General features: G+C 38.8%; 1 protein-coding gene across 8 annotated transcripts in view; it reads right to left on the bottom strand.

Annotated features, from left to right (window-relative positions):
* Nucleotides 1–16,463, bottom strand: part of LOC133541663 (heparan sulfate glucosamine 3-O-sulfotransferase 6-like) — a 97,584-nt gene that overhangs the window by 28,989 nt on the left and 52,132 nt on the right. For 7 of the 8 annotated variants that reach the window (XM_061885188.1, XM_061885189.1, XM_061885192.1 and 4 more), the window contains one exon: nt 14,663–15,468. In XM_061885188.1, the coding sequence (XP_061741172.1) occupies nt 14,663–15,090 (428 nt within the window). In that variant the 5' untranslated portion in view covers nt 15,091–15,468. The remainder of the gene's footprint in view (nt 1–14,662; nt 15,469–16,463) is intronic. The other variant, XM_061885196.1, reaches the window with a different exon arrangement.

Genomic DNA, 16,463 nt, shown 5'->3' with positions numbered 1-16,463 from the left:
CTAAGCAGTTTCAACTAAGAAGTTATTATTAAAATGTGTCAACATGAGAAAAATGGTGCCTTTTGAGCTCTGATTATCATTTTTTTTACTTTCCCTATCCCTTATTTTCCATTGTTTGTACTTTGTCTTTTCCACCGTCTTCATGCTTCTGATTTGCCGAAAGGTTGTGACATTTTGTTGTGGCTTAAGTTTGACATGTTTTCATAGACTGAACTGTAAACTACCAGCACAAATAGGAACCACGTTTGGTACCTTAGGTTTGCTATGTGTGATTTCTTCTTGTCGATCAGCAAAGAGGGGTATTGAAAATAATAATAATTATAATAATAGGGAATAAAAAATACAAAACCCAAAAGTAGTGAAGTTGCCACGTTGTTTAAATGTTGAATAAAATGAGAATACGATGATTTACTAATCCTTTTCAACTTATATTCAATTGAATAGACTGCAAAGACAAGATATTTCATGTTCACACTGAGAATTGTTTTATTTTTTATTGCAAATAATCGTTAACTTATAATTTAATGGCAGCAACACATTGGAAAAAAGTTGTCACTGGGGCATTTTTACCACTGTGTTACATGTCCTTTCCTTTTAAGAACACTCAATAAACGTTTGGGAACTGAGGAGACACATTTTTGAAGTTTTTCAGGTGGAATTCTTTCCCATTCTTGCTTGATGTACAGCTTAAGTTGTTCAACGCTCCGGAGTCTCCTTTGTGGTATTTTACGCTTCATAATGGGGGACAGATCTGGACTACAGGCAGGCCAGTCTAGTACCCGCACTCTTTTACTATGAAGCCATGCTGTTGTAACACATGGCTTGGCATTGTCTTGCTGAAATAAGCAGGGGCGTCCATGATAACGTTGCCTGGATGACAATATATGTTGCTCCAAAACCTGTATGTACCTTTCAGCATTAATGGTACCTTCACAGATGTGTAAGTTACATATGCATTGGGCACTAACAAACCCCCATACCATCACAGATGCTGGTTTTTACACTTTGCACCTATAAAAATCCGTATGGTTTTGTTACGGAGGACACGACGTCCACACTTTCCAAAAACAATTTGAAATGTGGACTCGTCAGACCACAGAATAGTTTTCCACTTGGCATCAGTCCATCTTAGATGAGCTCGGGCCCAGCGAAGACAGCGGTGTTTCTGGGTGTTGTTGATAGAAGGCTTTGGCTTTGCATAGTAGAATTTTAACTTGCACTTAGAGATGTAGCGACCAACTGTAATTACTGACAGTGGTTTTCTAAAGTGTTCCTGAGCCCGTGTGGTGATATCCTTTACACACTGTCACTTTTTGATGCAGTACCGCCTGCGGGATCGAATGTGCGTTATATCATCGCTTTTGTGAAGTGATTTCTCCAGATTCTCTGCACCTTTTGATGATATTACGGACCGTCGATGGTGAAATCCCTAAATTTCTTGCAATAGCTGGTTGAGAAATGTTGTTCTTAAACTGTTGGGCAATTTGCTCAGGCATTTGTTGACAAAGTGGTGACCCTCGCTCCATCCTTTCTTGTGACAGATTGAGCATTTCTTGGAAGCTGCTTTTATACCCACTCACGGCACCCACCTGTTCCCAATGAGCCTGTTCACCTGTGGGATGTTCCAAATAAGTGTTTGATGAGCATTCCTGAACTTTATTCCGTCTTTTTTGCCACTTGTGCCAGCTTTTTTGAAACATGTTGCAGGCATCAAATTCCAAATGAGCTAATATTTGCAAAAAATAATGAACGTTTCTCAGTGTGAACGTTAAATATCTTGTCTTTGTAGTCTATTCAATTGAATATACCGTATTTCCTTGAATTGCCGCCGGGCATTTAGTATGCGGCTGCCTTGAATTACTGCCGGGTCAAACTCGCTTCCCAAAATAATTAGCGCATGCTTAGTATTACCGCCTGGTCAAACTATAACAGTAATTTGAAATCGCATAAAGGGAAGAAGATTAAGAGATATCCAGTAGGATTTAAGGTCCAAGCTTACATCACACTCAAATTTTTACTGCATGCCTTTGGTAAGTGCCGGAGTGAGAAGAGGTTTTAAAATAATTAGCGCATGCTTACTTTTACCGCATGCCTTTGGTAAGCGCAGGAGTGAGAAGAGCTTTTAAATTAATTAGTTAATGAATTAATCTATTTTTATTTACCATTTACACAACGTGACAACTTCACTGGTTTTGTGGTTTGTAAATAAAATGAAAAAAAAAAAAAAATCACATTAAAATTGTGAAAATTACAAGAATGTTTTAAAAATCTGCAAATAATTTGTAGTGGCTCTCATATTGCATGTTTCCAGGTAGTGCAGGTGAGCTAGTTTTGTGAACAGTGAGATTTTTAAAACATTTTTTTTTAGAAATATGATCGTCAGATGACAGGGAACTTGAACAAGATGAAAGGTCAAAGGTCAGAGACACTTTTCGGGGGCCTGTCAAACTTGCTTGTCTGGAAAAGATCAGACGTGTATGTGAACTATTCTTTTTGAGAGGACATGCTTGGATGAGCCACTGTCACACACACACGCGCACGCACGCACGCACGCACGCACGCACGCACGCACACACACACACACACACACACACACACACACACACACACACACACACACACACACACACACACATAGCTACGCTTCATGACTTCCGGCGACTTCTCTTTGGTTCGCTGCAGATGACAGCAAATACTCCCTGATTTTTTTGCGATCCAGTGACAACCAGCGAGTCATCTTTTGGTGACCTCAGCGGGGATCATGTTGCTGCTGTCGCCTGAAGACGAGTTAATCCACCACACCTATCACCTCTCATGCAACTTTTAGCTCAAATTACCACAATAAACATGCCACTTTAATAACGACTCCAGCTAGTTTGTTGTGTTGCTGTTAACCCTTTTGTGGAAATGTTCCTATCGTTCAAAACCATTATATAGATTATGTAAATATACCGGCGGTATAGCTCGGTTGGTAGAGTGGCCGTGCCAGTAACTTGGGGGTTGCAGGTTCGATTCCCGCTTCCGCCATCCTAGTCACTGCCGTTGTGTCCTTGAGCAAGACACTTTACCCACCTGCTCCCAGTGCCACCCACACTGCTTTAAATGTAACTCAGATATTGGGGTTCACTATGTAAAGCGCTTTGAGTCACTAGAGAAAAAGCGCTATATAATTCACTTCACTTCACTTGGGGGCGGTATAGCTCGGTTGGGAGAGCGGCCGTGCCAGCAACTTGGGGGTTGCAGGTTCGATTCCCGCTTCCGCCATCCTAGTCACTGCCGTTGTGTCCTTGGGCAAGACACTTTACCCACCTGCTCCCAGTGCCACCCACACTGCTTTAAATGTAACTTAGATATTGGGTTTCACAATGTAAAGCGCTTTGAGTCACTAGAGAAAAGCGCTATATAAATATAATTCACTTCACTACAAACCCCAAACGTTGTCACGTTGTGTAAATGGTAAATAAAAACAGAATACAAATATTTGCAAATCCTTTTCAACTTATATTCAATTGAATAGACTGCAAAGACGGGATATTTAATATTCAAACTGAGAAACTTTGTTATTTTTTGCAAATATTAGCTCATTTGGAATTTGATGCCCGGCGACATGTTTCAAAAAAGCTGGCACAAGTGGCAAAAAAGACTGAGAAAGTTGAGGAATGCTCATCAAACACTTATTTGGAACATCCCGCAGGTGAACGGGCTAATTGGGAACAGGTGGGTGCCATGATTGGCTATAAAAAGCAGCTTCTGTGAAATGCTCAGTCATTCACAAACAAAGACGGGGCGAGGGTCACCACTTTGTAAACAAATGCCTGAGGAAAGAACAACATTTCTTAACCAGTTGTTGCAAGGAATTTAGGGATTTCACCATCTGCGGTCCGTAATATCATCAAAAGGTTCAGAGAATCCGGAGAAATCACTGCATGTAAGCGATGATATTATGGACCTTTGTTCACTCAGGCGGTACTGCATCAAAAAGCGACATCAGTGTGTAAAGGATATCGCCACATGGACTCAGGAACATTTCAGAAAACCACTGTCAGCAACTACAGTTGGTCGCTACATCTGTAAGTGCAATAAAACTCTACTATGTACAGCCAAAGCCATTTATCAACAACACCCAGAAACGCCGCCGGCTTCGCTGGGCCCGAGATCATCTAAGATGGACTGATGCAAAGTGGAAAAGTGTTCTGTGGTCTGACGAGTCCACATTTCAAATTGTTTTTGGAAACTGTGGACGGCGTGTCCAAAGAGGAAAAGAACCAACCAGATTGTTCTAGGAACAAAGTGTAAACACCAGCATGTGCGATGGTATGGGGGTGTATTAGTGCCCAAGGCATGGGTAACTTACACATGTGTGATGGTATGGGGGTGTATTAGTGCCCAAGGCATGGGTAACTTACACATCAAAAATGCCCCTGTGCCAACTTTTTTTGCAATGTGTTGCTGCCATTAAATTTTAAGTTAATGATTATTTGCAAAAAAAAAATGTTTATCTTGTCTCTGCAATCTATTCAATTAAAAATAAGTTGAAAAGGATTTGCAAATCCTTGTATTCTGTTTTTTTTTTTTTTTACAAATTACACAATGTGCCAACTTCACTGGTTTTGGGTTTTGTAAAAATACACAATCATTCATACATAAACTTGCATTAACATTATCAAAACTTAGACAACAGAGAGACACTCATAATATTTTAGAGGCATGGCAGCCTTGCAGAAAACTGAACTTTTAGATGATATGACAGACCATAGATGGTGAAATCCCTAAATTCCTTGCAATGGCTGGTTGAGAAATGTTGTTCTAAAACTGTTTGTTGACAAAGTGGTGATCCTCGCTACTTCCTTGTTTGGGAATGACCGAGCATTTCATTGAAGCTGCTTTTATACCCAATCATGGCCCCCACCTGTTCCCACTTAGCCTGTTCACCTGTGGGATGTTCCAAATAAGTGTTTGATGAGCATTCCTCAACTTTCTCAGTCTTTTTTGCCACTAGTGCCAGCTTTTTTAAAACATATTGCAGGCATCAAATTCCAAATGAGCTAATATTTGCAAAAAATAACATGTTCCAGTGTCTTGTCTTTGCAGTCTATTCAATTGAATATAAGTTGAAAAAACAACTAAAAGGCTTTAGTTGTTTTTTTATTATAAAACAGTTTTCCAAAAGCTTGCCTGGCTACTAAAGGCCTACTGAAAGCCACTACTAGCGACCACGCAGTCTGATAGTTTATATATCAATGATGAAATATTAACATTGCAACACATGCCAATACGGCCGCTTTAGTTTACTAAATTGCAATTTTAAATTTCATACGGAAGTATCCTGCTAAAACGTCGCGGTATGATGACACGTGCGCGTGATGTCACGCATTGTAGAGGACATTTTGTTCCAGCACCGTTCACGGTCATAAGTCGTCTTTTTTCATCGCATAATTACACAGTATTCTGGACATCTGCGTTGCTGAATCTTTTGCAATTTGTTCAATGAATAATGGAGACGTCAAAGAAGAAAGATGTAGGTGGGAAGCGGTGTATTGCGGCCGCCTTTAGCAACACAAACACAGCCGGTGTTTCCTTCTTTACATTCCCGAAAGATGACGGTGAAGCTTTACTATGGAACAGAGCGGTCAAGCGAACATGGTTCCATACCAAATGTCAACTGGCAGGTTTCGGTCAGAAAATGGTGGTAATAAGTCGGCTCTTACCGTGGACATGAGCGCAGAGCTTGTGTCGTTCCTCCTGCACCTGTCAAAGAGGCATCTGCGGACACTCTTGCCTCCTACCACAAAGCTGCCCCTGACCGTCGGATGCTTCCACCGTGGAGGAGGGGAAAAAAATAAAATCTCAGCGCGGCTGCCTTCGCCTCGTCGAGGAACCTGGCTTCCCTCGGAGACACTGGCGGTCACCACACCCATGGCCACACCCCTCTGACTTTCAGGTTGTGCAGGTACTACCATATAATCTCACTAAAACCCTAGTAACACAATAAGCAGATAAAGGATTTTCCAGAATTTTCCGAGTAAATTTGTCTAATAACATCTGAATCGCTCTGACGTCTATTTTTTTTTTCTAGTCCTTCACTCTCACTTTCCTCATCCACGAATCTTTCATCCTCGCTTAAATTAATGGGGAAATCGTCGCTTTCTCGGTCTGAATCGCTCTCGCTGCTGGTGGCCATGATTATAAACAATGTTCAGATGTGAGGAGCTCCACAACCCGTGACGTCACGCGCACATCGTCTGCTACTTCCGGTACAGGCAAGGCTTTTTTATTAGCGACCAAAAGTTGCCAACTTTATCGTGGATGTTCTCTACTAAATCCTTTCAGCAAAAATATGGCAATATGGTGAAATGATCAAGTATGACACATAGAATGGACCTGCTATCCCCGTTTAAATAAGAACATCTCATTTCAGTAGGACTTTAAATGTGCGTAAAAATGTGTTTTCTTTTGTATTTTTATTTTTTTTGATGACGAAGTAACGTTTATGACAACCTTTGAAGTGAAGTATATTTATATAGCCTTTTTTCTCTAGTGACTCAAAGCGCTTTACATAGTGAAACCCAATATCTAAGTTCCATTTAAAGCAGTGTGGGTGGCACTGGGAGCAGGTGGGTAAAGTGTCTTGCCCAAGGACACAACGGCAGTGACTAGGATGGCGGAAGTGGGAATCGAACCTGCAACCCTCACGTTGCTGACACGGCCACTCTACCAACCGAGCTAAACCGCCCCATTGGATAAAAATCTGGAGGGACAAAACTCCTCCTCCTTACGCTAACTTGGGACACCCTGAACTGTTTGTTACATTTATTTTCTTATTTTGTTAATAAAGGTTTTAGGTTGTTTTTTTTCTAGTTTGACATGGGAAAAAATAGTGTCCACTGTTGCAACATTTTTCAACTTTTTTGGTCAAAATCCAAATAAATGCTTAAATATCTGCTTAACTTGTGATTTCGAAGCAAGTTATCCATCAAATTGTACATTATAAAAATGACCAATAAATTTTACTGTGGAATTTAGAGAGGTTTTGTTCCACAACATATTACTGTAAGTTCCATCCATCCATCCATTTCCTACCGCTTGTCCCTTTTTGGGGTCGCGGGGGGTGCTAGGGCCTATCTTAGCTACATTCGGGCGGAAGGCGGTGTACACTCTGGACAAGTCGCCACCTCATCACAGGGTACAATTACTGTAATTAGTAAAAAAATTAAAAAATACATTTTTTTGTTATTTTTCAGTAAAATTGAGTCGACTGAGCTGGCAATTTTTTTTTTACCGTAAAATTTATGGTTGATGATTTTATGGTAGCACATTTTATTACGGTGAAAAAAACTGGCAGCTGAGTTACCAAAATTAAATCAAACAACGGTATTGTATTTATATTTGTTGTAAAAATATTGATAATAAAATAAAAACAGTAAATGTCTGGCAACTAAGATGCCAGTTTTTTTCTGTAAAAAACGGTGGTAAAATACAGAGATTGTTTTATTTTACTCTTTACCTAAAAAAATTAACAATATTTAGAATCATATGTGAGATACAACAGGGTACGATTACTATAATTAGTAAAAAAATATTAAAAAAAGACCAGTTTTTGTTATTTTTCAGTAAAATTAAGTCGACTGAGCTGGCAGTTTTTTTTTGTGTTTTTTTTTACCGTAAAATTTATGGTTGATGATTTTATGGTAGCACATTTTTTTACGGTGAAAAAAACTGGCAGCTGAGTTACCAAAATTAAATCAAACAACGGTATTGTATTTATATTTGTTGTAAAAATATTGATAATAAAATAAAAACACCATACATTTTACAGTAAATGTCTGGCAACTAAGATGCCAGTTTTTTTTTCTGTAAAAAACGGTGGTAAAATACAGAGATTGTTTTATTTTACTCTTTACCTAAAAAAATGAACAATATTTAGAATCATATGTGAGATACAACAGGGTACAATTACTATAATTAGTAAAATTTTTTTTAAAAAAGACCAGTTTTTGTTATTTTTCAGTAAAATTAAGTCGACTGAGCTGGCAGTTTTTTTTTTACCGTAAAATTTATGGTTGATGATTTTATGGTAGCACATTTTATTACGGTGGAAAAAAAACTGGCAGCTGAGTTACCAAAATTAAATCAAACAACAGTATTGTATTTATATTTGTTGTAAAAATATTGATAATAAAATAAAAACACCATACATTTTACAGTAAATGTCTGGCAACTAAGATGCCAGTTTTTTTTTCTGTAAAAAACGGTGGTAAAATACAGAGATTGTTTTATTTTACTCTTTACGTAAAAAAATGAACAATATTTAGAATCATATGTGAGATACAACAGGGTACAATTACTATAATTAGTAAAATTTTTTAAAAAAAGACCAATTTTTGTTATTTTTCAGTAAAATTAAGTCGACTGAGCTGGCAGTTTTTTGTTTGTTTTTTTTACCGTAAAATTTATGGTTGATGATTTTATGGTAGCACATTTTATTACGGTGAAAAAAACTGGCAGCTGAGTTACCAAAATTAAATCAAACAACGGTATTGTATTTATATTTGTTGTAAAAATATTGATAATAAAATAAAAACAGTAAATGTCTGGCAACTAAGATGCCAGTTTTTTTTCTGTAAAAAACGGTGGTAAAATACAGAGATTGTTTTATTTTACTCTTTACCTAAAAAAATGAACAATATGTGAGATACAACAGGGTACAATTATTATAATTAGTAAAAAAAAAAAAAAAAAGACCAGTTTTTGTTATTTTTCAGTAAAATTAAGTCGACTGAGCTGGCAGTTTTTTTTTTGTGTTTTTTTTTACCGTAAAATTTATGGTTGATGATTTTATGGTAGCACATTTTTTTACGGTGAAAAAAACTGGCAGCTGAGTTACCAAAATTAAATCAAACAACGGTATTGTATTTATATTTGTTGTAAAAATATTGATAATAAAATAAAAACACCATACATTTTACAGTAAATGTCTGGCAACTAAGATGCCAGTTTTTTTTTCTGTGAAAAACGGTGGTAAAATACAGAGATTGTTTTATTTTACTCCTTACCTAAAAAAATGAACAATATTTAGAATCATATGTGAGATACAACAGGGTACAATTACTATAATTAGTAAAATAATTTAAAAAAAAGACCAATTTTTGTTATTTTTCAGTAAAATTAAGTCGACTGAGCTGGCAGTTTTTTTTGTTTTGTTTTTTTTACCGTAAAATTTATGGTTGATGATTTTATGGTAGCACATTTTTTCACGGTGAAAAAAACTGGCAGCTGAGTTACCAAAATTAAATCAAACAACGGTATTGTATTTATATTTATTGTAAAAATATTGATAATAAAATAAAAACAGTAAATGTCTGGCAACTAAGATGCCAGTTTTTTTTTCTGTAAAAAACGGTGGTAAAATACAGAGATTGTTTTATTTTACTCTTTACCTAAAAAATGAACAATATTTAGAATCATATGTGAGATATAACAGGATAAGTGGGACCCCAAAAATGTACCGTGGGACCCCATTTTCAATCACTCGATGGGGTCCTCAGGGACCCCATTTTGAAAATTCCTAGAGCCAACACTGATGGAGTATTGGTGCGTGCAAAACAACAACAGGCGACGGCGTTCTATCCATCCATCCATTTCCAACCGCTTATTCCCTTATTCCCAGCTACAATCAGGCGGAAGGCGGTGTACACCCTGGACAAGTGACGGTGTTCTAATACTAATCAAACATCATCCCAAAGAGCCGTGGATCATTCATTGGCGGGCCGGATCTCGACTTTGACACCTAGGTCCTAAGTGTTTAAAGACATAAGCACTAAAATATTCAGAAAGTCAAAACTAAACAGTAACATGAAGCTAACAGGAGCATAAAATGCAAATAAAAAGTTGTCGTTTTGTGCAGCCCTTTGAGACACTTGTGATCGAGAGCTATATAAATAAACTTTAATTGATTGATGCAACAAGAGTGGGAAAAAGCCACAGGTAGAATTGCTACTTTACTAATACTAAAGCTCGTTGATCAAATAAATAGATAAATAAATGAATAGCTAAAATCTGAAGAAGTACTTATTTGGCACCATCAAGGATCATAATAGTCTTCTCTAGCTCCAAGGTGTATGCCATACTTCAATTAAAACCTGCCCCAAAACATCTGGAGATGATCACCTCCATTGAATCCTTGTCATTCAGTTACTGTGAGGGACTTTGCAGAAGACGCAATAGCGGCATCTGCTGTAGAAAATGGTAATTGCAGCATGTCGTGGTCAAAAGTATTGGGTCACTGGAGGACCAAGTGGAAGACATATTTGTTGTTGTTGCCTAAGCTTTTTGTTTTTTCCAGTGATGTACCCCCTGTGAATATTTTTTTTTTAATTCAAATACCCCCTAATCAGAGCAAAGCATTTTGGGTTGAAAAACAAATAGATAAAGAAGTAAAATACAGCACTATGTCATCAGTTTATAATTTATTAAATTGTATAACAGTGCAAAATATTGCTCATTTGTAGTGGTCTTTCTTGAACTATATGGACAAAAAGGTATAAAAGCAACTAAAAACTTGTTGAAAAATTAACAAGTGATTCAATTATAAATAAAGATTTCTCCACATAGAAGTAATCATCAACTTAAAGTGTCCTCTTTGGGGATTGTAATAGAGATCCATCTGGATTCATCAACTTACTTATAAACATTTATTCACAAAAAAATAATTTTTTAACATCAATATTTATGGAACATGTCCACAAAAAATCTAGCTGTCAACACTTAATATTTCTTTTCACAGTTTATGAACTTACATATTTTGTTGAAGTATTATTCAATAAATATATTTATAAGGGATTTTTGAATTGTTGCTATTTTTAGAATATTTTTTTAAAATCTCACGTACCCCTTGGCATACCTTCAAGTACCCCCCACTTGAGAACCACTGCTCTATAGGATACTCATCCATCTATCCATCTAATCAACAGAAGATCGTATATAAAACTGCCTTATTTAGGATGGAGAAACAAAATTAGAATATATAAATATTTTTTTCAGAACTATTTTTTTAATTTTGACATATTTTGGGCATATCATATATATATGAATATAGCAATTGCAGTCAATGTACAGTACAGGCCACACCTCCTCATTCAATGTGTTACTTTCATGACTATTTACATTGTAGATTGTCACATAAAAACGATGAATGAACACATGTGGAGTTATGTACTCGACACAAAAAAAGGTGACATAACTGACATGTTTTATATTCTAGTTTCTTCAAAATAAGCCGATTGGCATTCTCTCCATGGGCTTCAAGCACACCTGTGCAGTAAAAAACATTTTCAGGTGACTAGCTCTTGAAGCTCGGGTTTTGGAGCCAACATATGTTGCCGTCCAAGCAAAGTTATAATGGACGCCCCTGCTTATTTCAGCAAGAGATTGCTGAAATAAGTTACAACAGCCTGGCTTCGTTGTAAAAGAGTGCGCGTACTAGACTGGCCTGCCTGTAGTCCAGACATGTCTCCCATTGAAAATGTGTGACGCATTATGAAGCCAAAATACCACAACTGAAGCTGTGCATCAAACAAGAATTGGAAAGAATTCCACTTCAAAAATGTGTCTCCTCAGTTCCCAAACGTTTACTGAGTGTTGTTAAAAGGAAAGGCCATGTAACACACTGGTAAAAAATGCCCCTGCGACAACTTTTTTGCAATCTAAGTTAATGATTTGCACACAAAAAATGTGTTGCTGCCATTAAATTCTAAGTTTATGATTATTTGCAAAAAAAATGTTTCTCAGTGTGAACGTTAAATATCTTGTTAAATAAGATTTGCAAATCATTGTATTGTGTTTTTATATACCATTTATACAACGTACCAACTTCACTGGTTTTGGGTTTGAAACTATGGTAACATTTATATTTTTTTAAATGTTGTTTACAAAAATAGCTTGAGGATGTGTAATTTTTTTAAGCAATTTGAAAACATTTTTTTTTTTTAGATTTACATTATTTGGTTGTGGAGTTGAGATAGGCTCCAGCTGCCCCCGCGACCCCAAAAAAGGGACAAGCGGTAGAAAAAATGGATGGATGGATGGCCATAAAGTAGATAGCTGTGTTCAATTAGCATTGAACCATTACATCGACTAGTAGTATTATTTATTTAAAAGTTTGTTTTTTTTGTTTTGAAAATATGAAGTAAATTATATTTATATAGCGCTTTTCTCTAGTGACTCAAAGCGCCTTTCATAGTGAAACCCAATATCTAAGTTACATTTAAAGCAGTGTGGGTGGCACTGGGAGCAGGTGGGTAAAGTGTCTTGCCCAAGGACACAACGGCAGTGACTAGGATGGCGGAAGCGGGGATCGAACCTGGAACCCTCAAGTTGCTGGCACGGCCGCTCTACCAACCGAGCCATACCGCCACAACAGAAAAATATATACAGTAACAGAAAATATAATTTGCAAATGAATAGGTAGTAGTATTTCAAAGACTAATATTGATATATTTTCATAGTTGTTGTATGTGAAGTGAACTGTTTATATACAGTGGGGCAAAAAAGTGCAAGTTCTCCCACTTAAAATGATGACAGAGGTCTGTAATTTTCATCATAGGTACACTTCAACTGTGAGAGACAGAATGTGGGAAAAAAACCCAGGATTTCACATTGTAGGAATTTTAAAGAATTTATCTGTAAATTATAGTGGAAAATAAGTATTTGGTCAACCATTCAAAGCTCTCACTGATGGAAGGAGGTTTTGGCTCCAAATCTCAGGATACATGGCCCCATTCATTCTTTCCTTAACACGGATCAATCGTCCTGTCCCCTTAGCAGAAAAACAGCCCCAAAGCATGATGTTTCCACCACCATGCTTCAGAGTAGGTATGGTGTTCTTGGGATGCAACTCAGTATTCTTCTTCCTCCAAACACGACCAGTTGAGTTTATACCAAAAAGTCCTATTTTGGTCTCATCTGACCACATGACATTCTCCCAATCCTCTGCTGTATCATCCATGTATCCATTTTGGTATCAACTATACTTGTCGTGTTTGGAGGAAGAAGAATACTGAGTTGCATCCCAAGAACACCATACCTACTGGGAAGCATGGGGGTGGAAACATCATGCTTTGGGGCTGTTTTTCTGCTAAGGGGACAGGACGATTGATCCGTGTTAAGGAAAGAATGAATGGGGCCATGTATCCTGAGATTTGGAGCCAAAACCTCCTTCCATCAGTGAGAGCTTTGAATGGTTGACCAAATACTTATTTTCCACCATAATTTACAAATAAATTCTTTAAAAAAATCCTACAATGTGAATTCCTGAATTTTTTTTCCACATTCTGTCTCTCACAGTTGAAGTGTACCTATGATGAAAATGACAGACCTCTGTCATCATTTGAAGTGGGAGAACTTGCACAATCGCTGGCTGACTAAATAATTTTTTGCCACACTGTATAGCGCTTTTCTCTAGAACATGGGTGACAAACTCTGGCCCGCCGTGTAATTTAATTTGGCCCTTGAGGCAATATCAATTTAGCATTAGAGCTGGCCCGCCGGTGCTACACAGCGTCGGTGCCGCTGTAACACCGCATTCACCGCTAATACTCAAACTTGCCAACCCTCCTAATTTTCCCGGTAGACTCCCGAAGTTCAGTGCCTCTACCGGGGCAACCATTCTCACGAATTTCTGCCGATTTCCACCTGGACAACTATATTGGGGGCGTGCATTTAAGGCACTGCCTCTAGCGTTCTCGACAACCTGTCGTCACGTCCGCTTTTCCTCCATACTAACAGCGTGTCACATAATATTTGTTGCTTTTACACACACACACACGCACAAGTGAATGAAAAGCATACTTGGTCAACAGTCGTACAGGTCACACTGAGGGTGGCCGTATAAACAACTTTAGCACTGTTACACTGTGAACCCACACCAAACAAGAATGACAAACACATTTCAGGTGATCATCCGCACCGTAACACAACAGAACAAATACCCAGCCCCCCTTGCAGCACTAACTCTTCCGGGAAACTTCCAGCAAACTGACCAATAATTAACGTTTTATTCATGCATTTTCTCTTGCTACTTCAAAACTTGAATGTTTGGTTCGTTCATTATTGTTATTTTATTTTCAAAATTATTATAAGCCTGTGGGAAAAATGTGATATTTACCTCAGAAGATTGCAAATAGAAAAAAAAAGGCATAACATTTTTATTTAAATTTGATTTGATATGCCATTGATATTTTTTCAATTATTATTATTATTATTATTTGAAACTGGATTTTGCATGTCACACTAAAGTTATATAAGCCTTGCTTGTTCAATATTTAATGCAAAACTTGTTTGGGTCCCTATTAAAAGGTTCATTTGTTCAACCTTGGCCCGCGGCTTTGTTCTGTTTAAAATTTTGGCCCACTCTGTATTGAAGTTTGACACCCGTGCTCTAGAGATTCAAAGCATTTTTCATAGTGAAACCAAATATCTAAGTTCCAGTTAAAGCAGTGTGGGTGGCACTGGGAGGAAGTGGGTAAAGTGTCTTGCCCAAGGACACAATGGCAGTGACTAGGATGATGTAAATGTGGACGTGTGAATACTACCATCGCATATTTAGGTGTGCCTAATGTTATGTCCAGCACGCGCCTGTGGTGATGCCATGCCGAGTATCACCCACCTGTACCACTCCAGTCCCCTGTCGTAGAACCGGTCAAAGAAATGAGGTTCGGCCCCCACGGCTCTGACGTCCGGATGGATTCGGAGGAACTCTAGCAAGGCCCGGGTTCCGCCCTTCTTCACGCCGATGATGAGGGCCTGCGGGAACCTCTTGGCCCCGAACGTGTTGGAGACGGGAATGTTGTTGTTGTTGTTGTTGTTGTTGTTGTTGTCCTCCAGCAGGCTACGGGGTTGCACCACGTCCGGGAAGGCGGTGCGGTTCCCCGGACCAGGTTCCAGACGGAGGTCATCGTCGGCGTAGAGAGTCCTGGGGGCCGAGTGGCAGATCCCGGTCAGGCAGTAGAAGAAGTAGGTGAAGATCAGGACCATGGTGAGGAAGGACAGCACTTTGGCCGAGTTGAACCTGACTCTGCATCCACTACATCCCATGAGTGGACCTCCTGCTCGGTGCCCAAGGGCCAGAACACGGACAGCATGCTTCTTCTTCCTCGCCTTGCATCCGTCGGTGGTGCATTAGAACCTGTTGAGCACAGAGGATGAGGAGGAGGAGGAGAGCTTGAGGGGGTGGAGATGAAAAGATGGGTTAGAGGTGATCCACATGTTTCCAATTGGAAGTCCGATCCGGTTAGATAAAAGTCTACTTCCACTCTGCTGCGTGTCGGCACTCTGAGCTTCACTCATCGCTCTTTCAAGGTTTCCTCTCTCGCTCGCCCTCTTGCTCTCTTTCTTTCCTAGGCTCCACCCTCTCCGCTCCTCGGAAGCACAGACTCAGGAAGTAATGGAGATACAGAAACACGTTCTTCTACACTGCAAAAAGTTAATGTTCAAAAAGAAGAAGAAAAATAGGGGTATTTTACTTAAAACAGGGGTGTCCAAAGTGCGGCCCGCAGCTAATCGCTTACCGGCCCGCCAAAAATAAAAAAAAACATTTAAAAAAAGTGGCAATGTTCACACAAAGTTGCCATGTAGGCAGTTTTTTTTTATCCTTTTGTCCTTATTTTTGTTATGGTCCGCCGCCCGAGTCATATATTATTTGGGTTTTTGAGTCCTTTTGTGTTTTTTCAATCAATCAATCAATCAATGTTTATTTATGTAGCCCCAAATCACAAATGTCTCAAAGGACTGCACAAATCATTACGACTACGACATCCTCGGAAGAACCCACAAAAGGGCAAGGAAAACTCACACCCAGTGGGCAGGGAGAATTCACATCCAGTGGGACGCCAGTGACAATGCTGACTATGAGAAACCTTGGAGAGGACCTCAGATGTGGGCAACCCCCGCCCCCCCCCTCTAGGGGACCGAAAGCAATGGATGTGGAGCGGGGCTAACATGATACTGTGAAAGTTCAATCCATAGTGGATCCAACACAGCCGCGAGAGTTCAGTTCAAAGCGGATCCAAGACAGCAGCGAGAGGAAACCATCCCAAGCGGAGGCGGATCAGCAGCGTAGAGATGTCCCCAACCGATACACAGGCGAGCGGTCCATCCTGGTCTTTTTACAAGCCACCAGTAGGATATTCAATAAGTGTTTTATCTTTTTATCCAGTGCTTTCGTGTTTTTATTTCTATTTTATCGAGTGTTTTTCCATGTTTTTATTTCTGTTTTAATTTTATATTATACACTTTCTTTTAATTATTTAATTTATTTATTTATTTTTATAATGTTTTTTTAATATTCTAACTTCCATCCATCCATTTCTACCGCTTATTCCCTTTTGGGGTCGCGGGGGGCGCTGGCGCCTATCTCAGCTACAATCGGGCGGAAGGCGGGGTACACCCTGGACAAGTCGCCACCTCAT

Source organism: Nerophis ophidion, linkage group LG23 (assembly GCF_033978795.1).
Source record: "Nerophis ophidion isolate RoL-2023_Sa linkage group LG23, RoL_Noph_v1.0, whole genome shotgun sequence".
NCBI classification, from domain to species: Eukaryota; Metazoa; Chordata; class Actinopteri; order Syngnathiformes; family Syngnathidae; genus Nerophis; species Nerophis ophidion.
The sequence above is the reverse complement of the archived record's forward strand: the minus strand, read 5'-3'. Positions and strand labels throughout refer to the sequence as shown.